The sequence below is a fragment of the Prionailurus viverrinus genome, chromosome A1 (genome assembly GCF_022837055.1).
Source record: "Prionailurus viverrinus isolate Anna chromosome A1, UM_Priviv_1.0, whole genome shotgun sequence".
In the NCBI taxonomy this organism is placed as follows: Eukaryota; Metazoa; Chordata; class Mammalia; order Carnivora; family Felidae; genus Prionailurus; species Prionailurus viverrinus.
The window spans coordinates 236,045,528-236,072,063 of NC_062561.1; the positions used below are offsets into that span (position 1 = coordinate 236,045,528).

Consider the following 26,536-nt stretch of genomic DNA (forward strand, 5'->3'; position numbering starts at 1 on the left):
CAAGTAAGAAAATAAAAGAGACGTTCTAAACCGTAATCTCACAGAAAGGCACTGCTGTTAAAATCGCACAAGAATCCTGACAATCCCCTTTATTATTCAGCATTGTTCTCGAATTTCTTGTTACTATAGGAAGCAAGCGACAGCAGAAACAGCAGCCTCAAGTACCGCTAAACAAGAACGTGACAGGTTTGCGGATGGTGGGACGGTGATGCTCCAGAACCGGAGCTTAACCGGAGAGAATGGCAGGGATGCACAAAATGCCCCCAGAGGCTGGGCTGGCAGGACAAACACGTGAACACCGATGGTGCTCATTTATCCTCGTTACAAAACGTGCTTGGGGACGCACTGTCATCCACAATGAGCAAACCGTCAGATACCGAAGAACTACCTGAACAGGCAGGCACGGCATTTACAGAGTGTCCCTCAGCTCTGCCGAGGACCAGAGACGCGTCATCATATCTGACACGATGGAATGGGGACATTGAGGAGAAGCAGGTGTCCGGGCTCAGCACAACGATACGGCGTGAGTTTGTGGAGTGAAGACGTGCCGAGACACTGCAGTAACCCTGAACACAAAACGACTGGGCTTGAAGTAATTTTATTAATCTCCTTGTTATGATTAACACAGTAATTGATGACAATTTGCTAAGTGGCAGTTTTTAGGAAATGGATGGAGGGCGGAGAGACAAGATGGAAGATTTGTTCCTATCAATCGTCCACCCAGTGCGGGCGGGTGAAAGCATGAACCACACATCAAAGCCTGAGTCAACCCAAGCATTCCTTCGCTCGGGCCGTTCACAAAAGGAGAAAAACATCACAGCGAGCTTCTCCGGCTCTCAGACTAGCATCCTTCTCCCGGCCACGTGCGCCTTCCAGAGCACAGCAGCCCAAATCCATCGTGACTTGCTTGGACTTTTGAGTTTTCCCGAGGAGATCCAAAATATTTATTGCTTCGTGTTCTCAAGTAATTGGAAAAGGCTCAGAAAAAGGAACGAAGTGCATTGAATACCAAAATTTCTCTTCAAAAACGTCTGTCCCCAGTTACAATGAAGCATAGCTCCATCGGAGACGTTGGCTGCGTAATTCTGAAATCAAACGAAAACTCCACAAATCACTAACACCGAGAACATGGCTCCTACATAAAACCTCGAGAGGGGCGAGACCGTGGCTGCGAAGGTCAGCCAGGAGAGGGGTCGGGGAGCCCATGGGGGGCTCTGGGGCCGCACATGCTCTGGATGCCCCCAGCCACCCACCTAGCAGGTCAGCAGATCAGCGTGAACAGTCTCCTCCTTCCTCCCCTGCTCCTGCAGATTCTGGCTCCACAGACGCGGTGGCCACTGAGGCACTGCCGCCACAGCCAGGAGGGGACCTCCGCCACCGGTCCCATCAGAGCTTCACAGAGCGGCCCAGAGATTTAGTAGCCTTCTGTTAGATTTCTTTTACAAATTCTCAGCCTTCTGAGCTATCTTTTACATATCAGGCAGTATGTGGTCCATTTTATTCCTATGATTTACCTCCGCGGACCTCTCAAGGGCATCTAGAGTAAGACATTCTGTTTCAAGACACTGTTTTGGGATACTGAGGGTACTGAGAAAAAAGTGCTTTAAAACTTGCTAGTTCTACCTGGAAGGAAGAAAAATCATCTTAAACCAGAGACTGCTGGTGCCTGTGGTGATCAGCACAAGGGGGCTCCCTGCTCCCACCAGGGCCTCCAAGAAGTCCTCTCAGTGGGGGACAGAGCGCCTTACCCCTCACATGAGTGCACACAGCCCCCTGCCCTGTAGTCTAGTCACCCGGGGAGCCAGGGTGCCGCAGGTGCCGGAGGCCTCTTGTCCAGGCCTCAGCTGGTCCCGTGTCTCCTCTCTCTGCCCCCGAGTTCTCTGCTGCACAGCACCCCAGTGAGAGCCTGGACGTTTCCCTGGGGCTGGGACCACTCTGGGTGCCCCCCTGGCCTCGCTGACCCAGCGGGGTGAGCGGGACCATGGAGACAGTTCTGCCTTTATCAGGGGAGGGGGCGACATCACCTCCGGCCTTGAACTGATGGTTGGAATGGGTAGGTACAGGGGCAGTGACATGTTTCGGTCCACGGAGGCCGTCAGAAATGGCTCGTATTCCTGGTCTTGTGCTCACTTAGCTGTATGCAGCCAAAAGAGGAGACTCCAAAATCCGAGAAGTGGTCAGCGGGAATGACCCAGAGCTGCAGATTCTCGAGCCGGCGTGCAACCCGCTACTCCAGCCTGCATTTCAGTCTCATTAGCTTGGTGTTAGGCAGCTTATGCACTTGCCAGGAACACATTCCTAGAGCAAATCTTGAAACAGATGAAGGAACAGGAAAATGACAGAAAGCAATTCATTTACACGATCCCTAGAGAAACATCACTGAAACGCGGCAAGTCGGAGACCATCCACTGACAACAAATTTACAACAAAAACGGGATTATAATTTTCCTGAACTTTGGATAATCTTCAAATTTCTCAAGGTACCACCTAAAATCAGACAAAAAAGAAAACACACTAAGAAAAGGAAATGATTTTGTCACTTTTCATTATGCAGGAGTACAGAGATTTTTAAAAGTAGTAATAAAAAGTTCGGCATTTCAGGTGCACAGTTTGATTCTGCCTGTGTCGCGAAAGCAGGATTCATGCTGGCCACGAAGGTTACTGGCGTGTGAGGGTGCCGATCAATGCAGCGGAGGGGGGGGGGGGGGGGCAAGGTCTGCAGACCCCGGGAGCATGCAGACTGGGGCAGAGGACCGGCACTTGTGGTGACTCAGATTCCCGCAGGAAGTCTCCCCAGGAGAGGACCGTGCCTCCAGACCGGGGTGGGGGAGATGTGCGCCCAGCCACGCACCCGGGAGCTCTCAGACAAAGCTGGGAGAACGCAAAGGGACCCTGCACTCGGAACAAACAGGTATTTTCAGTTTTGGTATGAAGGACACCAGCCAGGCTGACACCCGTTGGTTCCGAGGTACTGGCTGGCTGGGGAGGGCGGCGGCTAAGTGGATGGAGTGAAAACTTCAAGTAACTTGAGGAGATGGAGAAATGGGCAGAAGAGAAGGAGTTTCCATAAGCACAACAGATAAACTCATGGTGGAAAGCGACTGTTTGTTTACAGGGCAGAAACAGGTGGCAACAGCCAGCGGCCAGGGAATCGGCAAAATCTGCCGGTTTCAGGTAAGTTTCACAGTCAGTCTGCGAATGGGGAGCCCCAGCGTGTCTGCCTGCTGGGTGCGCTTCCAACGGCCGGAAAGCCACCGAGTGGGAAGCTGGTGGGTGGACTCTGGAGCAAGCGTCACTTCTGTCGCGAGGCCACGGTCACAGCCCTTCTCTTCCACATCAGTGACCTGCCTGGAGACAAGGGCGCCTGCCTCTCAGCGTGGGACGCTCACGACTGCAACGCCAAGTACGGGAAAAGGTGCCGCATGCTCTCTGGTTACCCTCAAATTCATATGTTGTGGCAGTATTAGGGGGTGGGGCCTTTGGGAGGTGGAGCCTTCAGGAATGGGATCCTGTCCTCCGGTCCGATAAAAAAGCCCCCCACCACCCACCCCCATCACGTGAGGGCACAGAGGGACGGTACCCTCCGCAACCCAGAGTGGCCTTCACCAGAACTCCACCATCCTGGCCCCTGACCCCAGACCTCTGGCCTCTAGATCTGCGAGAAATCTACGTTATTTAGAAGCCAAACGGACCACGCCTGCTAGGACCTGGGACCTTCAGCAGCGCCACGCACTGCGCACGGGAGCAAAGGGCAGTTCAAAATCCGCGAAACCAGGGCAGCGAGGCCCACGCACGCCCACGGGATTGTCGCATGAGCGGCTGAGCTCCGTATGACGTCGGACTGCGTCAGACTTTTCTCCCCCGATGAGGACGGGCGGGTTTGTCAAATGTGTTAAATTCATCTCACAGAAACCAACATATAGAAATAAAATTTACTTTTAATTCAGCTTCTCTCATTCGCGTACATCCCTGGGATCTTAAATCCACCTCGAGAGACTGTATCTTAAGATACATAGACGTGCGTATGTATCAGTCTTTTTAAAGGGAGGGCAACACCATTTCTACTCTTTTTCTCCCTTGTTGTTCTGTCCCTAGAATCGAAGGTGTCGCTTAGGTGACACCGACATGAATTTTTTGTCTTGATTTTATTCTCGCGGAGCCCGAACTAGGGTGGAAAGTGAGATGCCCCTGACGAACGGATGCCCACTGCATCACATTTGGCGTCTACTAAGTTATTCTTTAAAGCATTGACTGTTTTTCCGGCTCACAAACAGCCAAAGTGTCCCCAAGCTCCTCTCGAACAAGTCTTCCCCTGGTGGACATAGGCCACTGACAAGACAAGAAGCGTCCTCCAAGTGCTCACAAGTCATGTCTTCTGTTAAAGTCTGGTGATGGGAGCTGTGAGAGAGGAAGTCTTTCATAAACATATTCTGGTGTGTCCTTGTATGTTTAGGTCATTATGTCATCTGTCATAGTGTCTTGAAGACGTGCTGACTTCATTTTTCTAAGTGACATTAAATTTAATGGGATGAGGGCACCTGGGCGGCTCAAAGTCCAACTTCGACTCAGGTCATGATCTCACAGCTCGTGGGTTCGAGCCCTGAGTTGGGCTCTGTGCTGACAGCTCGAAGCCTGGAGCCTGCTTTGGATTCTGTGCCTCCCTCTTGCTCTGTCCCTCCCCTGTTTGCAGTCTCTCTCTCTCTCTCTCAAAAATAAATAAATATTAAAAAAAAAAAAAAACGTACTGGGGAAACACTGCATATTTCTTTATTTTATTTCAACAGAGTCCCTTCTCCAAGGCTGCCCTCGACGGCTGGCCTCCAACTTGCAGGACTTTGGTGTGAACAAGCAAACATCTGCACACAGGCTAGCACACTTGGCGGGACGCGGCAGAAGCTTGGGCACCAAGAACGTCGCTCCACTAATGAGCACGGCTGCTAGGGGCTGGAGGGGACGAGAACGGTATGAAAACAGTCGTCTTTCTAATTCCTCGACATTTTGCCCTCAAAACAGTTTGCTAGCAACTCGGCACAGCTGACCCGATGTTTCCAACCTAGAGCTTAATTATCGGTAAATTATCTGTGAATTTAAATCCCTCACATCTAATTATAGAAATAAATTCGTTTAGTAAAATACTGCTTTGAGAACATTATAATAAGTCAAATACAGTGCTCGGAAGGGCCCCATGGATTGTTTTCTTTTAGTTTAATTAGCTGGGTTCATTGGATTATTAAAGGAAAAAAAAGGATGGCTTTTATTTTGTCCTCAGCTTATAAATCCAACATTTCTGAACATACTGCCACTAAGCTGAATTCATTAGTTTTTCAGCAATTAAAATCGGGTTTGCACTGACATCAATATAAGTAAGTAGCGAATGAATGAAAAAGAGCCCTTTCAACTCATGAAGCTTTCCGCCAAGAATACATTTGGGTTTTTAGTACCCTAGACTCTCATTTGGAAAATGAAATGATTTATTTCTGTTTCTATATGTTTCCTATTCAAATGTTGAAGAGAGATTTTCCTGTTTTCATTTGAGAAAACATCTTTACAACTGACTTGGCATGCTCTTTGTTCAATCTTCCTCTGATCCAATTTCTTAAAATATCAGTATTATCTCATGTGCTTCTACTATTAGAAACTAGCCAATATTTGCTTCTTACTGTCTAATGTAACAAACATTCAAGAATAGCATCTTCCTCCAGAGGTGATGCTGCTCATGAGAAGGTGGTCTCGGGCCCCTGCCAGGGGAGAAGGAGGGAGGGGAGGAGGGGGAGAAGGGGGGGAGGAGGAGGAAGGGGAGGAGGAGGAGCGGGAGGAGGAGGAGCGGGAGGAGGAGGAGGGGAAGGAGTGGAGGAGAAGGGGGAGCAGAGTGGGGAGGAGGGATAGGAGGAGGGGGGAGGAGGGAGGAGGAAGAGGAGGAGGAAGGGAAGAGGAGGAGGAAGGAGGAGGGGAGGGGGGAAGAGGAGGAACAAGGAGGGGCGGAGGGGCGGAGGGGCGGAGGGGCGGAGGGGAGGAGAGGTCCCCAGCAACACAGGACCATCAGGCTGGGCCAAGATCCACTGACTGTTGTGGTCACTGTTATTTTTGTACGAAATGCTTTCTACGAAAGACGCATTCTGCATCAGCACGAGATCTGAAGGCATCCTGGTGTGGCATCATCGGCAGAGGAGGAAGGAGGGCTTCAGAACTCATACGTGTTGCCTTCAGTTCTGGCCCAATTGATTTTAAATGGCTGAAAGGCTGGTGTCCCATTTCCTGGGGCTTCTGTAACAAAGGACCACACCCTGGGGGGCTTCAAGCAACAGGAATGTATTCTCTCCCAGGTCCGGAGGCCAGAAGTCTGAGGTGGAGCGGTGGGCAGGACTGTCCTCCCTCCCAAGCTCTGCCTCTTCCAGCTTCCGGCTTCTGGCAGCCTCGGTTCGTGGTGTCAGCGCATCCCCTGCCTGCACCCTCCCACGGCCGTCCACATGTCTTCACGTGACCTGTGTGCGTGTCCTGACTTCCCTCCTGGTAAAGTCACCAGTCCTACTCCAGTGTGACCTCCCCTTAATGAATTACATCTGTGACGACCCCTATTGCCAAATAAGGTCACTTTCGTGGGTTAGGATGGCAACCTATTTCGGGGAGGGGGACACACCACTCAAGCCATCATAGCAAATCATCCTGTTTTCGGCCACTTTTCACAGTGCGTCCCCCTCCTGAGCCCTCCATGGTGGGGGCTCTTCTCTGCCCCCGTCCTTCTCAGCAGCTCTGGATGAAGACGGGTCCTGGGCCCAGGTCCCTGCTGTCGGTATGGGGCACAACGGAGCACCTGGCCACGTGGGGTAGTGCTCCTACGATCTCAACTCGCATGCTTCTGGGGTAATGTCCACAAATATTAGCTAAACCGACAGTCCGGTTCTGCCCGTTCTCGTCAGTGTCTCCAGTAATAATCCTCTGCATCTTTAAATACGTGGTGAGCCTGGAAAGAAACCTGGGAATTCTGGCTCTAAAAAGTCTGTGTGTTTTCCACTATGCCATGATACCAATCTATTCTTCTGTTGGCTTTTTCCTTCTTCCTCATTCCCAAGCGGTGACAAACGCCATGAAGGAAGACAACATTGCATCTCTATGGATGACTGCCAGCATCAAAGGCCTCCAGGAAATGTTTTTGGGTGAATGAAGCCAGGGAAGCAGGGCAGCGCCCTGTCTAGCTCGGAGGGCACGAGCGATCGACGTGGGCACCAGGGTGAGTACCTGTGCCATATTTCCATCATCGCTGTGGCATCAGGGGAAGGCCTGAGATCTCTCCCTTCTAATCTTTTGTTTTGTTTTGTTGAGAGAGAGAGAGCATGAACAGAGAAGAGGGGCAAAGGGCGGGGGAGGGAGAGAGAGAGAGAGAGAGAGAGAGAGGGAGAGAACCTCAAGCAGGCTCCACACTCAGTGCAGAGCTGGACATGGGGCTCAATCCCATGACCCTGGGATCCTGACCTGAAATCAAGAGTCGGATGCTCAACCAGCTGAGCCAACCAGGCGCCCCCTGAGATGTCTCCCTTCCAAGAAGCCTGAGGCTTCGTTCACGGAGCCTCATCTCTTCACGTGTTGGATGGGCAAGGCTCTCCCTAAGTTCACGTCAGCTTTAACAGCCTTAGACTGTTTTATATGCATTCCTGTTGGTCAAATGGTGACAGGCCCTTCTGGGGACTGGATAGAGGTTATGGCCCTGCACTTTGGAAAACCACGTGATTTCGAGGGTGCACAGAGCCCGGGAGCCTGACAGGGACCGCGGGGCTGCAGGGCACAGGACGCTTGCATGAAGGAGCCGGGTGCATGGCCAAGTCAGGCTTCCTGAGCACGGCACTCCTCTGCGCCCTGTCCCTGGCGGTCAGCATTCTCTACCGTAAACCGCGGGTTCCCAGTCAGACCACGGGTCCCCTGCCTGACATTTCACTTGACTATCAGGCCCAGCGGCAAAAATTCGAGGAGGCTCAGAGTAGGGGCGGAGCAAATAATGATGCTGACGTGTACCTGTCGGTCCCTCGGAACAGGTTATTCTTGGGACGTGTGCGTGGTTTTGCGCTTGGTCGGCTAACCCACGGTATACGCTAGGCTTTGGCAATTCAAACGCACATTAACATTTCAAAGATGGAACTGAAAATTGTTAGAATGAGGCCCGAGAACAGACGCAATGTGCCAAGAGTGTTTTAGAACTTACTGGTGGTGCTGCTGTGCTCGGGAGACTAAAATACAGAAGGTAAAGGCCGCGAAGGCCCCGCCTTGAACGGACCAGCTGGCCAGGGCGTAGCCACACCACTCGACCACCTCCCCAAAGTAGTTGGCTGCTGTTACGTATTCAAATAAGCCTCCTGCAAAGACACACAGGCAAGTGGGGCGTTTCCGACAACGTGATACGTTACTGACCTACGAGGCAGCAGTGGATACGTACCTGGAGAACATAAATCCAACTCCGGGAAAAACAACTCAGAGAATTTGAGTGAATGAAACACCCAACATTACTAGTTTTACTGTCTCATACCACACTCTCTGGTGGCATAAACCTGTATGAATAGCTATGCATTTATCTGAATATAAAAAACTACCCTTTTAAAATCCCTTCACTAGTTCATGAATCACACTGGTAACACCCAAGTAAACACAGAGAACACAGGATAACAATTAACGAACCAGCTTAAGAAGACGGACCTGTACAGGGCCCTGGACCCAAAGTGGAAGAAAATAATAATTTTCAAGGGCAGACTCCTTCCTTCCGTCCTTCGTTCATTCCCTCCTCAATGTTCACAGACCCTTCAATCTACATCACAGACCAGGCCCTGCTCTAGGTGCTCGGGGTGAACTGGGACAAGACCCTGCCTCCCGTTCTAGAACATTAAACCCCAACGTGATGCACAAGGAAAGCGTGGCATACAGCAGGAGGTGGGCCGTGAGGAGGACCAGAGCAGGTGAGAGGGGCCAGAAGTCAGACTGGGGGTGGAGACAGTCCTGGTCATGGGCCCTTGGCATTTTAGTTTTACCTCCTGAGTATTTAACATTTTTCAGTTTCAGAAGCTGTCTTGCTTTCTGTCTTGTATCTACTTAGTTCTTTCTATCGTATATTACTCCTTTTCTCATAAGGTCAATCCCTCTTAGTTATTAAACGATTAGGTAATCACTTTATGATCTGTTTCTATTAACTCTAAGATCTCGTGGTAGCACATGTTCTCGTGGGTTCTGCCACTTTTGAGTGTGGCCCTTACTGTGTGGCATGTGGTCCATCGGGCTCCCTGAGGCCTGGGTTAAAGGCAGGTCCCCTGAGGGATCTGGGCTTGTACAGGCTATGTGCATGAGGCACCACCTCCCTAGGGTCACGTGGGTCCTAATTCACGGCTTGAGGTGCACGTTTGGGCCACAAACCTACGTGAGGGCCGCTGGTGGGTATGGACTCTCACGAGATGTGCCCTGGCCTCCGACATTCACCCAGGTTTTGCCCTCTCGATGATTATGACTTCCTTTCTACCATCCTACCGCGTGGATGCATTTTAAAAGATGAAAAAAACACCGTTACCCAATGATTTTAATTGTTTGCGGAGAGAGGACTGGTTGTCTATAGTCTATGCTGTCGCACAGATAGGACTAGTTTCCTTTTTCCTTAATAACCGTTCAGTTCGCCAGAATCTGATAAAACAACGGTCACAGCGATTGCCATCAATACTTGTGACTCATGTCAAAAACCTGCAGCCAATACTATGCTTTAGTTATTGGATCCTGACAAAACTGCAACAGCGAGGCATCGTGTGAAATGACTTGAGAACCAGTTCTCCATTTTTCAGTACGTACCCCTTGGTATTTTATATCCAGTCTCCCCTGGTTTCCGGAGATTCCTCAGGATATGGTCGGAATGGATGTTTATGAGCATGCCTATTAACCATAAGCAGAAACCTAAAGATAAGAAAATACGCAAGAGTATTATGATCAATAAACTACGAAATTCACAAACCCAAGCCTGAATGAACGGTGTTACTATAATCTGTTCTATTCACTATTAGCAAACCACGTTAGCCACAAATGACAGTAAAAATCATTATAATTAATATGATGTTTCATTTAGAAAAATAATTTACACAGCACTGCTGTTAGGTCTGCTAAATAGAGTTCTGTTTTTCCTTAAAAAAATTTTTTTAACATTTATTTATTTGTGAGAGACAGAGAGAGAGCAAGAGTTGGGAAGGGGCAGAGAGAGAGGGAGACACAGAATCCGAAGCAGGCTCCAGGCTCTGAGCTGCCGGCACAGAGCCCGACGCGGGGCTCGAACTCACGAACTGCGAGATCATGACCTGAGCCGAGGTCAGACCCTCAACCGACGGAGCCACCCAGGTGCCCCTAGAGGTCTGTTTTTCTAATACCACTACTGTGTAATCGAACCTGCCCTAAACACGAGGACCTCGTGGCCCACGTCTAAGGGCTGGCATGCTTGGACATGACCTAGGACCCCGGCACAGGGCTCCTTTCCAGGGAGAGGTAGCGTCGCCATCCGTGGGGCGGCCCACAAGATTCACTAGGTCCTCGCGGAAAACACGCGCGGTGTGGCCGGCCTCCTCGTGTGGCACACGCCGCCCCCGCCCCCGACGGGCTAGCTGCACACGGGCTCCCGGGGTGGTGGTTCCTGGTAGCTCATTTCCAGCACTCCACTTTTCTTTCTCTATAGCCCTGTTGGAACAGGTTCCTGCACATCCACGGCCTCGCCTGCCACCCACCTGCCCACTCGCCAGTCACACCCCCTGCTCCCCACAGCATCCTCTGCTGCTGGCTCCACGGCTACTCTGGACATCCAGTAGCGTCCTGGGTGTTTCCTCGCTGGCTCTGAAAAGCCTTCAGAGGTTGTTCATCACTTAAAAAGGAGATTTATTGGGGCGCCTGGGTGGCTCAGTCGGTTAGGCGTCTGAGTTCGGCTCAGGTCATGATCTCGCGGTCCGTGGGTTCAAGCCCCACGTCAGGCTCTGTGCTGACAGCTCGGAGCCCGGAGCCTGCTTCGGATTCTGCGTGTCCCTCTCTCTCTGCTCCTCCCTGACTCATGCTGTCTCTCTCTGTCTCTCAAAAATAAAATAAAAACATTAAAAACAATTTAAAAAAAGGAGATTTATTAGTATCACGTGTCTTCATTCCAACAAGAAGAGGTAAAATGCCCAATAGTGTTTTAGAAAAGGAATAACTTGGGGCGCCTGGGTAGCTCAGTCGGTTAAGCGGCCGACTTCGGCTCAGGTCACGATCTCGCGGTCTGCGAGTTCGAGCCCCGCGTCGGGCTCTGGGCTGATGGCTCAGAGCCTGGAGCCTGCTTCCGATTCTGTGTCTCCGTCTCTCTCTGCCCCTCCCCCGTTCATGCTCTGTCTCTCTCTGTCTCAAAAATAAATAAAAGTTAAAAAAAAAATTTTAGAAAAGGAATAACTTGACTTAGTTTGATCACTCTCTGACACTAGAGAAATGCGAAGGTGGGACGGTGCTTATTGGTGGAGTTCAAGTCATTGTCAAGGAAACATACAACTGGAGTAGCCTGGTCAGTAATGAGTCCCCAGTCATCCTAGTGGCATGGAATCATCTGTCAGTTACAACAGGGACACGTGACACATTCTGGTCCACAGCCAGGACCAGAACATTTCTGGAATTTTCTGGAAAATTTCTTCCTTCCGATTGCACCAATTGTAGGCAGGTTTTTCTTTTTTTTTTTTTTTTTTAACATTTATTTATTTTTGAGACAGAGAGAGACAGAGCATGAACGGGGGAGGGTCAGAGAGAGAGGGAGACACAGAATCTGAAACAGGCTCTAGGCTCTGAGCTGTCAGCACAGAGCCCAACGCGGGGCTCGAACTCACGGACCGTGAGATCATGACCTGAGCCGAAGTCGGACGCTTAACCGACTGAGCCACCCAGGCGCCCCTGTAGGCAGGTTTTTCTATGGAGTTCATACCAAATTTTGCAATATGTATTATAAGTCACTTACTAGATCCATAAATTTGTAGTCGATTCGATACCTGTCTTGCATTTCAGTATGTCACCTCCAGGTGACCTGTCCCACAGTTTGTGGTTCCAGGAAGAATTATGTTCTCACAATTCCATGTTTGACTATATTTCTCTTCTCGGAGATAAGCTCCCTTTATCACCCAGGTTGTTAAGAAAGCTAGTATTTGCGCTCATCTAAGCTACACATTGAACTGTTTTTAGGAATCGTAAAGTCTTGGTATGTAATCTTTTACGTTAACCACTTTCACTGCTCTGAAAAACTTTTTGTTAGGATATTACTATTATTGCTATTTGCTTAGTTCTTCATGGTAAGAATCATAAATGCTGCTAAATATTCACGTCATTTCATGTTTATCTCCTTACAAAAACTATAAACTCTATGAAATAAATAGAACACCAAAAAAGTAGCCCTGTTTGTTTCCCAACCGTTACATATATTTTTTTCATTTCTGATTCCTTCTGTTCAACGGTAGAGAAGCTGAGAGGTTTGCATACAATTTAGTGGAGTCTTTAATTTTAGACCAGCTTCGGCGACACCTGCAGGTGACGGGGTCTGTCTGCCCTGCTATTGCAAACGACACTGAAATTCACATACCAAGAGGATTCTTTGCTTTGCCGTGGTTCATCAAAAGTAGCCAAACAACTCATCACAGAAATGATTTGTGGGAGAAACTCAAATAAACGTTTGAGTATCCCTTTGTTAAAACTTCCCTACCCTTGTCCCTCACCGCCTGCTCTGGGGGCACCAGGACAGTGAAATGGCTGAACCCCGGGCTCCGCTATTTACTCAGTTTAGATCTTGAGCAGGTGTTTAGCCATCGGATCGTCCCTGTGCGTGTGAAAGGACCCTAATCTCTGCCCTTTCAGGAACGTGGGGCGGCAGGAAGCATGTGTGTGGCTCCTGGCAGAGAACAGGATCTTCTCCACAGGGCGACCACAGCCCATTCTTCCTCCTTCTCTTGCTGGTTGGGCAGAAGGAAATCAGGTAGTCAAACGGTGGGTGAGGAAAGCAAGCATCTGGGGGCACTGCACCCACAACATAACGTGGGTCTGGCATTTCGTGGAGGCACAGGCTTGTGGAGCTGCCGAGCCCCTCGGGGACTCTCTTGCCCATCCTTCATCTGGCGGGGTTGGGGGGGGGGGGCACACGCCCACGGCCATGATGCCCAGGCATGATGAGCGAGAATTTCAACTCACAGAAAAAAATATGATCGAGAAACATAAACACGCCTCGTCATCAACAAAGCAGCACCCCAGCGTGAGGCTCTCCATGATCAGACATTCACGCAGAGGCCAGTGGACAGGGAAGGCCGTGTCACGGGGCTGGAGCCGGGAGCCACGGGGCGCTCTGAAACTTAGAAGCAATCTCCTTATACACAAGGGCCTCGAGAGGACGTATTCTTTCACACGCTTGCCAATCTTTTTGACTGCTGCTGTTTTATTTTCCTTTTGGCTCAGAACTTACGAGGTTATAATTAGGACTTGAAAATGTACGGTAATTTACATTCACCGATAAGGACGGTAAAAAATTGAAAACTTCGCAAACCTAAGAGTTTATTCAAGTTAGTATAATCAGAAAACTCTTCCTGCCTCGTTGGAAGGCGACCCGGTCTGACTTCTTCTCGTGTTTTGGAGGAAACCGTGGGAGGCTTGATTTGACGACTCTGTTGGATGACATGGCCAGTTAGCGTCCACGCCCCACAGTCGTAGTCTGCTGTTCTCTCTGCTGGAGCCTGTTGCCCGCTGCTATTTTCAGGCTCGCTTTAGGGACAGGTATCTGTGCTTTTAGTGCCGAGAGGGCGATGGTACCAGGCATTTGTGTCACATGCTGCTGCTGGGACCGCCTGACTCTCCCTCCGGCGCTCGGCCTCCTTGCCGCCAGGTCATGGACCGTCACAGACTTTTCTCTCGCTCAACAGGCGTGGGCTTTCTATCTAGGAGCCACCGGGACGTTACAATCCGAGTTATGACTCGAACGACAGAATGCATCACCGGGGCGACACTCACCTACTAGAAATCGGGGATCAGTGACCCAGTCATGCGCATACACCGCATACTGACTCAAATATCTGCTCTGCAAGTAGCCGTTATAGACACAGAACGTGAACGCCAACATACACGTGTACAGGGGCATCGGCTTTCCTCCTCGGATGAGAAACGGGAAAATCAAGGACCTTAGGAAACATGAAACAGAAACAAATTTAAATAAAACACAGACCGATGGTCCAGAACATCATTTCCGCAATTCTCTTTAAAGTCTTGGGTTTTTCATCTTGCTTCCTTCCTTGTACATAAGTCATCGTCAGTACTACTGGTCCTCATTTACTATGTTCAAAGCAGAATTCCTCAATCAAGAGTTCACCATGTTCCAGTAATGCTCATCACGGTGCGCAAACTCAGGATTCTAATGATACAGAATGGGAAACAGACACGCTGAGAGAGAACCGAAGGCTTCCAGAGGCTCTCGCAATGTGCACGATCCTCCCTTGCTCTAGTCTGAGCAGTGGGATGTGGGGACACCATCATGTCATCAGTCAGCACATTGGCTGTATTCACTGAGCACTCACCACCTCACTCACAGCACTCAGAGACACCCGCACAGGAAACACCATTACACCTTCTTGGTGGGGGCGGGGGGAGGGTAGGGAGATAGAACGGACTCACAGCGGTTAAGCAATCGGTCCGAGGTCACAGAGCTCAAGTGTAAACCCAGGTAACTCAAAGGCCACATTCCTCTGTTCCAGCACACTACTGAAAGTTTAGGGAGAGAAAACGTAAGGACAAGAAAGTGACCCTTGTGAAGAAAAGAGGAGGCGATACTGGAGTGTGAATTCCTTCTGTAACATCAATACGTAATACACCGAAAGGGGCCGTCACTACACATCCCATGGGCCTTAAGAGGATAGTAAAGAACTGTCATCTACAACTTTATGCCAATAAATGTGACAATCTGGACAGCATACACAAAATCCTTAAAAGGCACAGGCGACCAAAGCTGACCCAAGGAGAAACCGACAGGCTGAATAGCCATCTCTTAAGGAAAGAAACGGAAGCAGACTTAGGAAGTTGTAACAGGCACATCTGGAGTCAGGGGAGGGGGATGGCTTCGGAAAGGCACGGGGACATTGACGGGAACGCAGCCGTTCTGTATCTTGAATGTGGCGATGATTACACGCGGTCTACAATCCTCAAAATTGACCAAACCACAACATGGCCACGGTCACTTGCTTGGGTCCTGCCTGGGGCTGCTCACCAGCTAGGCCTGCAGACCCGGGGACGGGGGGCGGGGCTGGGGGGGGGGGCACGCGGTCTGTGGTGCGGCGTCTCAAGCCTCACCTGTCCGCGTCCCTGCTCGGAGCGCCGCAAACCACCGTGTGGCGGCATTCTGAGCGCCGCCTGTGTCCCTGTACCCCGCACCTTATTCTCTTACCGGCGCACACGTGTCCCGCACAGACAGGGAAGCGGGCTCTTCGTGCTCGGGAGGTACGGCGGAGTGTGGCTAAGTTTATTACTGCTCTGGACAGCAAAGTGGTGTGGTTCACAATGACGCCTGGGCTCCTCTGGGAGACCCCGCCAGAGGTTGGCACGACGGGACTAAGAGGTCACTGCCGCGTTGTCCCCGACACGCGGGAAAGCGACGGTCAGAAAAAAACGGAGAACTGGAAACGGAAACGCGTGACACAATTTTACAGAAGAAATGCAAATGAGGCCGCAAGCACCGAAGCTGCCCGGTGCCCCTTCGGTTAGCCGAGGAAAGCCGCGTGCCAGCCCCGAGCTCGCCGCCTGCGGCCAAGAAGCACGTTCAGATGGCAGAACGGCGTGCAGCGTGGGCTCGCCCTTCGGTGAGGACGGCAGCTCCAGGAGTCTGGACGCCAGGAGTGAAGTTCAGCAAACCGTCCAAAATCAAGGCCCACGTTTGAGCGAGCCGTCTTCCTGGTCCCGGGTGTTGCCTGTACTGCTGAGCGGTGGGGGCCGAGGCCGAGTTGGCTCTAAATGGTCCTCGAGCAGCAACTGAGGGTGACAGTGTCTCCGCCATTGAGGAAACACTGACTCGGTACAACCCGTGGTGGGATCCGCTGGGGTGTTGTAGCTGCTGGGGGTGGAAACGAACTTGGCAGACTTACACAGCCCGTGCCAATGTCAGGTGTTGAAAGCCACCCTCTGGATCAGCAGGTACTTTGCCTCCCCCCCCCCCCCCCCCCCCCCCAGCCTCCCGGCAAACTCTATTGCGTGTGACTGAATTAACAGTGTCAGCAGCGAACCTGATGGTCCCTCCCTGGACCTAACCACCATTTTCAGTTCAGAGCCAAGACTGAACGTTTTCTTTATGAGAAAAATGGCCCTCGACCACTATTACTGCGTTTCGAAGGGCTCTGGAAATTAGCCTTTTTTGCTGCAGAGTTGATAGTGTTCCTCAGGGAATTCGACCTAAAATTATAAGGCAAAATATCACTTTTGTGCAAAACCTATGCTATGTTAGTCACTTCAGCAAAAACGGATGTTGTCTGAACCACAGGTCATGCCAGACTACTTTCTGTGCTGTTGAAATCAAAACCGGCAGCGAGATCTCCATTCTCACAGAAACTTGAAATGGATGTGATTTCTCAGCTCAAACCAGAGCTTAGAAATCCAGTGTGTTTTGAACATTTCAAAACCTGTTTCCCTGTATAATTGAGGAGCTTCCACCAGCCAAGTGGAAGAGACTCATCTACGATGTAATGATGCATGGAAGGACAAACCTCAGCAAAAGAATCTAGAATTCGGAAGGACAACCCTCGGCAGAAGAATCTAGAATTCGGAAGGACAACCCTCGGCAGAAGAGTCTAGAATTCCAGAGATGCCTTTCGAGCAATCTGAATATGTTAAATTAAAATCAGAAACTTGGGGCGCCTGGGTGGCGCAGTCGGTTAAGCGTCCGACTTCGGCTCAGGTCACAATCTCGCGGTCTGTGAGTTCGAGCCCCGCGTCGGGCTCTGTGCTGACAGCTCGGAGCCTGGAGCCTGCTTCTGATTCTGTCTCCCTCTCTCTCTGCCCCTCCCCCGTTCATGCTCTGTCTCTCTCTGTCCCCAAAATAAATAAACGTTGAAAAAAAAAAATTTTTTTAAATAAAATCGGAAACTTGTCGGGGCACCTGGGTGGCTCAGTCAGGTAAGTGTGATTTCGCCTCTTGATTTTGTCTCAGGTCAGGATCTCATGGTCATGGGATCGAGTCCCGTGTCGGGCTCCATGCTGAGCGTGGAACCTGCTTAAGATTCTCCCCCTCCCTCTCTCTATGCCCCTCTCCCCCCTGCTCGTGTGCACTCACTCTCTAAATAAATAAATAAAGTGAGAAACTTGTGGACTGAAATTAATATTTGGTAGAACCCACACACGTGAAGACATTTTCAAAGCTAGTCTCATTGCCCATCAGCAGTAAGGGGTGAATGCTTACTGTGGGTATTGGGAAGCATGCACACTGACTCTGAGGCCAAAAAAGGGAATGTGACCCCTCCCCCCCACCAAATAAAGAATTCCATGCTCCCCATCACACCTGTGTTACAAAAATCACACTAAGGTAACAGAGCGTGAATTTTACAAGTATACGTCTTGTGAAATATCTCTTTCTCAATATCCCTTACTTTGTCCCTTGGTCCATAAAGCTTAGAAAAAGCACTATCTGGCCCTTTCCAAAAAAGCAGTTTTGACCTCCAACTGAAATGAAAATAGGAGTTACACTCTGGAAACGTCACTTTGCCTTCCTCAGAAAGCTCGCTTCCTCCACACCCCAGGACTCAGGTTGCAGGCAGCCAGCCCCTTGGGTCTGGGGTCCGTCTGGGCCACGAGGTGGGGACAGCACGCCTGTGTCCTCAGCTACGCATTGGGAGAGAGAGTCGCACTGATCTGCTCCAGAGAGTGTCCTGGGGGAGCCCAGAAAGGACGTGCGTAAAGGACCCGGGGAGAGGATTCACTTCTCTCTAGTCTCAAAGAAGGTGAATTTCAGAAAAGTGGCAAGGACTGGAAATAGGGCCTCAGAAAGGTCGACACAGACCTCTTCTGTTTCTCTTATCTCTGCCCTTGAGGGGACAGCAGTGACCCGGACGTCCACAGGCCTGGCCATAAAACCACCGAGGTCAGGAGAACACGTTGGCTCAGGCGATGCGGCCTATGCCTTCAGACCTCAAGCGGGGAGATAACATCTCCCCCCCCACCCCCGCCTTCCGAAAGGCTCCGTGCACCAGCGTGGGTCAAGTGCTCCTGGCCCTGAGGTCTTCAGATGCAACGCACCTTCCCAGGCGAACCACTCTGCTCGATCTTGGTAGTTTTTGGATTGTCTTTCTCCTTTTAGGCTATTCCTTTCAGCTCTACTTCTTTTGCCTCGGAAGTCCATGCAGCATGTCAGAAAGGGTTTCCTTTGTTTTTGTTTTAAATAAATGTTTATTCATTTTTGAAGTGGGGAGCAGAGGATCTGAAGCAGGCTCTGCACTGTCAGCACAGGGTCCGATGTAGGACTCAAAGTCATGAACCACGAGATCATGACCTGAGCCAAAGTCAGACGCTTAGCCAACTGAGCCACCCAGGGGCCCCTAAAGGGTTTCTTTGAATTGGGCCCACTAGGAACCAAAATGGTGGGTGGGTGTGGGGGCTTCTGGGCATGAATTTTACCTGAACCTTCATCTAGTCTCTAGAGGGACAAGGGCAAACCAAGGGTTGCAGTGGACCCCAGGCATAGGATCTCTTTAAGATGCGGGGCCGGGCTCAGTGAGGAAGGTGGACACGTGTGCTGGAGCCACAAGGCACTTGTCGCGAGCCGGTGCTCTGGAGCCCAGGCCGCCTCGGTGATGACAGGCCCGCGTGTCAACAGCCCCTCTCACACATCTCATCTGCGCACACAAGCACCCTTCCGCACGGAACCGTGGGGAATGAACACTACCCCTCTTCGAGAAGAGGTATGAAGTCAGAAATTGAAAATCCCCGAACACCGAAATCATCTGCAAGACAAACTGTGACGTGCTCAGACTTAAAAATACTTTATTTTGGTGATGTGTTACACAAATCCACGTTCAGTTCTGATAATGAGCTGAAGGATATGAAACGGTAAGGTCCCAGGGAGCTACAAAGAGATGCTGTTTTCCAACTCGTCAGATGGAGTGTGGGACTGAATCTGATGCTTTGTTCTCCACCATGTAACAATATCCTATTTATTTTCTTTCTTTCTGTCCCGTGTAAAGAAACAGTACTTACTTTCCATCAAGTTGTGTTTAGCCACGGAAACGTGCACATCTCTGTGGCTGTCGGGCCACCAGGGCTGTGGGACACGTCTGACGAGGGGGCTGGACAGGGAGCTTTCAGAATCTCTGTGGGGCTCCTGTCTGTCTCCCACTCGGGCGAGTTTACAGGCTTGGGCACAGAGCATGATGTACGTGTTTCTCACTGTTCCCGGTGAAACGTTCCTAGTAACTCCTAATCCTATACAACATGGTTTTGTTTTTTTTTGTTTTTTTTTTTTGTTTTTTTTTTTTAACACTTCAAACCTGTTACTATTACCCTATTTAACAGATCGGGACCCGGGGGGGCTCAGAGGAGCACGGTGACTTTGGTGACAGACCCACTCAGGCAATGTCACCTTCCCAGGTGTTCTATCTACTGCATCCACAGGACACACTGAGAAGCAGGACTGGGGTGCCAGGGCCGTCCTTGCCTGGCCACCCCACGGCACATGACACGGTCGTTTTCGTTAAGTGTTTCTACTGAGCCAGAAGGACACTGCTGTTATTATACTGATTGACAAAGGGAGGGGGTAACAAGATTGTGCGTTTATGCCTGTATACATCCTTACTGCTTTGAAAAGACAACCCCAAACCTCCTAAAGACAATGGCAGACGGGGGAAAAGGATACACTAGAATTCTGTCAGCATTTTAAGTGATGCAATTTCAAGTGGTTTTTATTTATTTATTTGTTTATTTATTTATTTATTTATAAAAATTTTTTTTTCAATGTTTTTATTTATTTTTGGGACAGAGAGAGACAGAGCATGAACGGGGGAGGGGCAGAGAGAGAGGGAGACATAGAATCGGAAGCAGGCTCCAGGCTCCGAGCCATCAGCCCAGAGCCCGACGCGGGGCTCGAACTCACGGACCGCGAGATCGTGACCTGGCTGAAGTCGGACGCTTAACCGACTGCGCCACCCAGGCGCCCCTCAAGTGGTTTTTAATCGCTTCCTTCGATTCTAAGTCTTCTACAAGGAGCACATACTTCGACTGCAGGTTTATTTGCATGTGATACCAGCATGGATTGCAAGTCCTGGCCCCTCATACGTTTGGAACAGACCAGAGGAGTAAGAGGGAGAGAAATGAGGCTTCCCAGGCTGAAGGTCTGTGATCGCCATCGGAAGAGCTCAGGGAGGATCGGGCAAAATTAACTACAAGTAGACACGCAGAGTGTCTGCAGGTAAGTTCCCGGATGTTAAGGAAAACAGAAAGTATTCTGTAAACACCTGGGAAGGGAAATGGATTACCAACAAGAACAAAGGTCACCAAAGCTAGCCTGTGTCACTGTGCTTGCTGCACAGTGGTGACCAGAGCTCCGTGCTCCTCGCCCTCTCAAGCCCTGTGCTGCATGGAGTGTTTTCTTGGGCTACAAGCCAGAGAGACTGATGCCGTACAAAACCCAACTCACTGGTCAGTAACTCCACGCCCGTGTGCTAGGTGTGGTCTGCTCGGAGGGAGAAATACCTGAGGGAAAGCATCCCCATCAGACGTCAACACTTGGGCAACAACTTGGAATCACGATCCTTTAAACTTTTAAGGTACGATTTTCAGGTTTCTAAAATGTTAAATGTTTCTTTTCGGACATAGTTATTTACTATTTTAATAGTTTTAAAGTTTTATTGATTTGTTCATTTGTAGAGAGAGAGAATCCCAAGCAGACTCTGTGCTGCCAGCCGGGAGCCCGACGGGGGTCTCGAACCCACAAAACTTGAGATCATGACCCGAGCCAAAATCAAGAGTCAGACGCTTAACTGATGGAGCCACCGGGGCGCCCCTGATTTTCAGGTTTCCGAATCCAGATATGAGCTGTGGGACCACGTAATTCACAAACTGAACTATGAGAATTATCTCCTGAATGTTTTCCCAGCAAACTAGAATAACAGCATGTAGTTATTTTTGCAAAGAGAAACAGCATGTTCATCCAGCAAGTGATTTGACTCTCGAAATAAAAGCAATTGGACATCATGTCCCAGGTACAATAAAACACCCCTTTTGGTGATTTGGCAGCCATTTAGGTAACAGTCGACTTAATCATTTTAGACGTTTAAAACTGAGAATGGTTGTTCATTTTAATAACAGGCTGTCACCACTTTTTTTTCTCAACAATTCGACGTCACTGAATTCTACAGCACCTCCAAGATGTGGATCAGTTCCTGTTTGGGTTTTTTTTTTCCCCCTCTGGAACACTCTTTTGCAACAAACTGCACAGATCCCTATAAGGCCACATACTTAATTAAGCTCTGTGCGCTTTTAAGGCAAGGTTACAGACACGATGAATATTTCACTACCTGTAATTCTATACTTTTGTATAAAAGGTTTTTTTCTCTCAAATTATTTGCGTCCACAAGGCAAGGGCCAGGGGTTCGGTGTATCCCCCACCTCCAGTGTTTTCTGACATCTTCTAACATCACACACGCCGTATGCCACGTTTATTTACTTATTTTTTAAATGTGTATTTATTTTTGAGAAAGAGAGACAGAGTGCCAGCTGGGGAGGCCAGGGAGAGAGAGGGAGACACAGAATCTGAAGCAGGCTCCAGGCTCTGAGCTGTCAGCACAGAGCCCGATGCGGGGCTCGAACCCACAAACCATAAGATCATGACCTGAGCCAAAGCTGGATGCTTAACCGACTGAATCACCCAGGTGCCCCAGCATATGCCACATTTAAAAGTGAGGCTAGGGCCTGGCTCTCCCCAAGGGGCCACCAGCAGAACAGAACAGGAGAAAGGATGAGTCGATGTAGGGGAGATTCTTTGGGGATCACAATCAGGGGTTAACAACAGAATCAAGGTCCTGCAAGGTCACAGATCTGGCTGGGCACAGACCTTGGGATGGGTGTTAGGATGACGAGGGCCTTGTGGGCATCTGAAAGTCTGCCCTCCGGGGGCCATCCAGCTCTCTCCCTCTGCCTCAGGGTAAAGGTGGTCACTGGGGCCTCGGTGGTAACCAGCGCCATGTGCTCAAGTGGGACTTCCTGACAACGGTTAAACGGGCAAGCGAATGAATAAATCCAGCAACTCCCTCATTCACTAACTCACTGCCTGGTGGGAAGCAGAAGTTCATGAGCAAGGGCAGCCTTCGGCTCAGTGAATACTGAAAAAACCTGCTTGGCAGGAGAGAGAGCAGCAGAACAGGAGGGCGGAGGGCAGTCTAGGGAGCCATACCGAGGGACTCTGCAGACGCACGGATGCTTGGTGAGTGCCCGCAGGGAACCACTGCCAATGGCCAGCGCGCGCTTGCCTGCAGGACCCCAGGCACCGCTCCACGCACAGCAAAACCAAGGGTGGTGTGAGAAGATACCACCCGAGCCCTCAAGGACCCAGAAGCCCTGTGATCGGCGTGGGAGCTCAGTGCAGACGGGATTCAGGTGCACACTGTAACCATCCAGGGCTGTGGGACTGTGCTGTCTGCCAAGGATTAAAAATGCGCCTACAAATGTCCTTTCCTGCCTATGGGGGAAGTGCTCAGGGCCGCGGGACGTTCTTCCCCACACCTATCCCCTCTCCCCCTCCTTCTCTGACTCTTCTGCCAAGAAGATCCTGTAGATTCTTCTGTCTTGCGTTCCTGCACTCCTTAAGGAAGTATCTTGTCTCTACATCCCCAGTAATGAGTATAGTGCCAGGTATGTTAATCAATCGTCAGAAACGTGTGCCGAATAAATGCATGAAGACACATGGGCTGCCCCTCTCCTGTAAGCAAACACCCCCTTTCCCATTGACGGTGGGAAAGCCTCTGCACCTGCCTTTGGTCCTCCCCACTCCTTCAGGTGGCTAAAACTTCCCTGGGGCAGGGCCCTGCCTCACTCCTGGGTGATCTCAGAGCTCAGCATAGGGCCTCCGCAGCTCACAGTGTCTGGTCTTCCTCAGTCCTGTGTCCTGGGCAGGGCCCCATGCAAATGGCGGGGTTGCACAAATGCTGGCTGGGTTGGCCAGATGCTTTACAAGTGCTAAATGCTGTTTGCGTTTCTGTTCCGAGCTCTCGCTTAGGTCAAATGACCGTTTAATAAATTAGTTGCTTGAGTAGAATGGAAAACAAATGTCCCTAAACCCACAGGCTATAGATGTACTATAACATGTAGGACTTGAAAATATGGGCTCTGTGCTGACAGCTCAGAGCCTGGAGCCTGCTTCAGATTCTGTGTCTCCCTCTCTCTGCCCTTCCCTGGCTCGTGCTCGCTCTCTCTCTCTCTCTCTCTCTCTCTCAAATAAACATAAAAACAAAGTCGGGGGGTGGGGGGGTCGGGGTGTGCCCAGGAGGCTCAGTCAGTTAAGCATCTGACTTCAGCTCAGGTCATGATCTCACTGCTCATGAGTTCGAGTCCCGCATCGGGCTCTGTACTGACAGCTCAGAGCCTGGAGCCTGCTTAGGATTCTGTGTCTCCCTCTCTCTCTGCCCCTCCCCAGCTCACTCTCTCTCTCTCTCTCTCTCTCAAAAATAAATGAACTTTAGAAAGAAAAGAAAAAAAGAAAAAGAAATAGCCCAGCCGGTTAAAAACCCATGCCTGACCTAGCAAATTCTCTGGAGTCGTTTTTAAAACCATTGGAATCAGGGCTTAGTCTCAACACCCTCTTGTCCAATAGCCTCCGGTAAAACACCCAAATTCTGAGTCTCAGTGGCCTCCCCTATCTGAATGGTCTAGTCAAGCTCTGTCATGCTCAAGGTGACTCTGGCCCCAGGGGACGCTGCATTCAACCAGTCTCCCACTACAGTGAGCTCAGAAACAATTAAACATAATGTTTTAAGTTAAAAAGCTCAACACAGGCTTTCAAAGTTCTGTAAAGTGTTCCCTTTACACATTTTCAGTGTCACGTCTTCAGAAACTTCTTGTTGGTACTTGAGACTGGCCGCAGGCATCCACGAACAATATCTGGAGTACATGTACATGTGCCCATCTGCAGTGATATGGAACGGGGTTGCTAACTGTCTACTGAGCATTTAGATTTGCCAGCACTGTGCAGGCATTTTATGGAGTTGTCTTTATTTAAATGCATGCCGGTCCCGCGGGCTGGCACCATCACTGTGCCCATTTCATTGATGGGAAACCTGGTGCAGAACAGCTTTGTAACTTATCCCATGTCCCCCGGTGATGTGGTTGGGATCTGACCCGACCACATAGCAGTCTGACCCCAGAACTTGCTTTTGGCCATTAGAAAAACGGACGGACACGTGTTCCAGCATGTTTATGGAGAAACGTAGGCAGACATGAGAACTGTACCGACGTTCAAACTGCAATAATGCTCAAACATGTTACAAAAGAAAACTAGCAGTCGGACGACAATTTTGCTTACGGGAATAATCGTGGAGAGTCAGGAACACAGGACTCAGAAAGCCTCTGTTGAACATTTGACTCTGCCTGTTTAAAGCACCTGCATAAACGCAGATGGAGAACACACTGAACCAGGGACTCCTGAAGCGAGAACAGTCCGGAAGATGGGCACACACGGATGCTTCCTTTTTCCTATTTATCAAGTGGGTGTTGTGAGGTGGGACCCAAAATCAGAGAGGTCAAGTCAACTGCCCCCAGTTACAGAGTAAGTGAACCCAGCTCTCTCAGATGCCGAGAACATCCTTTTAAACTGTGCAGCTGTTTGAAGTCTGAATGAAAATTAAAAAAAAAATGTTTATTTTTGAGAGAGAGAGAGGGAGAGATCGTGAGTGGGTGACGAATAGGGAGAGGGGGAGACACGGAATCCGAAGCAGGCTCCAGGCTCTGAGCTGTCAGCCCCAACGTGGGGCTCGAACTCATGGACCGTGATCATGACCTGAGCCGAAGTTGGACGCTCAACCGAGACACCCAGGTGCCCCTGAATGAAAAATTTTAAATTTTGAGTTGAAACTTTTGTTCAGCCATTTGTTTTAGCTGTGTAAAAGTCAACACTTAAGAGCTGGAGAGAGCCCCAACTTACTGGGAGACCTGAAGATTTCAGGCACGGCCATTTTAAATTACCAAAACATTTGGAAATCTCCTTACAGATTTTACGTCTTTAAGGTCATTGGCTGGAAAGCTACTCCCACAGTCTTGGGACCCCTTGCACAATGTAGGAGTGAAGGTCCCTGCACAGGATGCCTTCAAGTGCATGCAGTCCATGTATGGTAAAGGGGGTACCACCAAGCGTGCAGTTCTAGAAAACTAGGCTTCCAGCTCGCAGGTGATCACTTGGCTGGATAAAAACAGCTCCACCCACTACAATGAGACCAAAATGGAAAAAGCACAAAAAGGAGCCAAAAACCATTGCCTAAGATAATTGGAGGTCATCTGCATTCACCTTTGGGTCAGAGAATCTCGTCTTCATAGAAGAGAACACGGACCAGTCTTACCGTGTAACACACCCATTTCTCGACCAAAGTTTGGCAAAACCAAAACCAAAAGCAAAAAAAGCCCTTCTCTTCTTTCCAGTCCTCTTCCCTTTCCAGTCCTCTCTACCCGTCTCCCCGACTCTCCCAGACTAACAGCGCTAAAGGAACCGTCCGCACGCACCGGGGAAGGAGCTGCAAGATGCGGGGTAGAGGGCGAGGGCAGCAGGGACGGAGAGGGGGTCCAGGCGCCCGAGAGGACACCGGGGGGGAGGGGACAGCAGGGAGACAGCACGGGAGGGCGAGCGGAGAGGTGCGGCAGGGAGGGTCGGGGAAGGAGGCACCGGGCGGAGGAAGGAAGGGACGGGGACCAGTGAGGAGGGGACCCCGGGAGAGGGCGCCGGGGCTGGCACAGGCGGCGAGCCGGGCGGAGGGGCGCGGGCCGGTCCGCGGTTACCGTTGCGCGTAGTGGACGAGGAACATGGCCAGGAGGACGCGGTTGGGCGCGTGGCGGAGGCGCTCGGCAGCCGTGCGGGCGCACACCCAGAGCGGCACGGCCAGCGAGGGCAGCTCCTGCAGCGCCCAGGCGGCCCGCGCCGGCAGGCGGCAGGCGGGGCGCGGAGACGCGTAGCGCCCGTAGGCCGAGCGCACCAGCTTCAGCAGCACGGAGCCCAGCAAGCCCAGCGCGCACTCCAGGTAGGCGAGCGCGTCCAGGTGGGAGCCCTCGGCCGGCTCCATCGCGGGGGACAGCGGGCGCGCCCCATGGCCCGGCGTCCGCACCGGGCAACTTATAGGGCGGCGGCGAGGGGGCGGGAGGTGCGGTTACCTGAGGCCGGCGCGGGCCGCAGACGCCGGGCGCCGAGCCCCACCTCCGCCCCCCGCGGCCCCGAGGGCAGGCGCCCCGCGCGGGCGGGTGGGACTCGACGCACCGCGCCCGACGGGCCCCGCCCCCGCGGCCGGCTCCCCGCCCCTCGCCGCTCTGCGCACGCGCGACCGCGGGCTGT

General features: G+C 50.9%; 1 protein-coding gene across 4 annotated transcripts; it reads right to left on the reverse strand.

The window, feature by feature from the left end:
* Nucleotides 1-582: 582 nt before the first annotated feature.
* On the reverse strand, nucleotides 583-26,473 carry SRD5A1 (steroid 5 alpha-reductase 1). Of its 4 annotated transcripts, none has more exons than XM_047853511.1 (5): nucleotides 25,990-26,473; nucleotides 13,999-14,165; nucleotides 9,814-9,915; nucleotides 8,195-8,345; nucleotides 583-2,309 (listed from the first exon to the last, which is right to left on the reverse strand). In XM_047853511.1, exons 1-5 carry the CDS (start codon nucleotides 26,268-26,270, stop codon nucleotides 2,228-2,230), a joined length of 783 nt encoding a protein of 260 aa, XP_047709467.1. In that variant the 5' UTR covers nucleotides 26,271-26,473; the 3' UTR covers nucleotides 583-2,227. The 4 variants fall into 4 exon arrangements, with proteins under 4 accessions (XP_047709467.1, XP_047709474.1, XP_047709460.1 ...); XM_047853518.1 differs by having other exon boundaries at nucleotides 583-2,487; XM_047853504.1 differs by lacking the exon at nucleotides 583-2,309 and adding an exon at nucleotides 2,500-3,348.
* Between the last annotated feature and the right edge of the window lie 63 nt (nucleotides 26,474-26,536).

Bases quoted from the DNA above. Each gene is read 5' to 3' on its own strand.
- SRD5A1 (XM_047853504.1), bottom strand. From the start codon at position 26,270: ATGGAGCCGGCCGAGGGCTCCCACCTGGACGCGCTCGCCTACCTGGAG. The intron at 14,166-25,989 runs GTAACCGCGGAC...ATGTTTCCTAAG, and splicing joins CTCGTCCACTACGCGCAACG to GTCCTTGATTTTCCCGTTTC. The intron at 8,346-9,813 runs GTACGTACTGAA...GTGTCTTTGCAG, and splicing joins TGGATATAAAATACCAAGGG to GAGGCTTATTTGAATACGTA.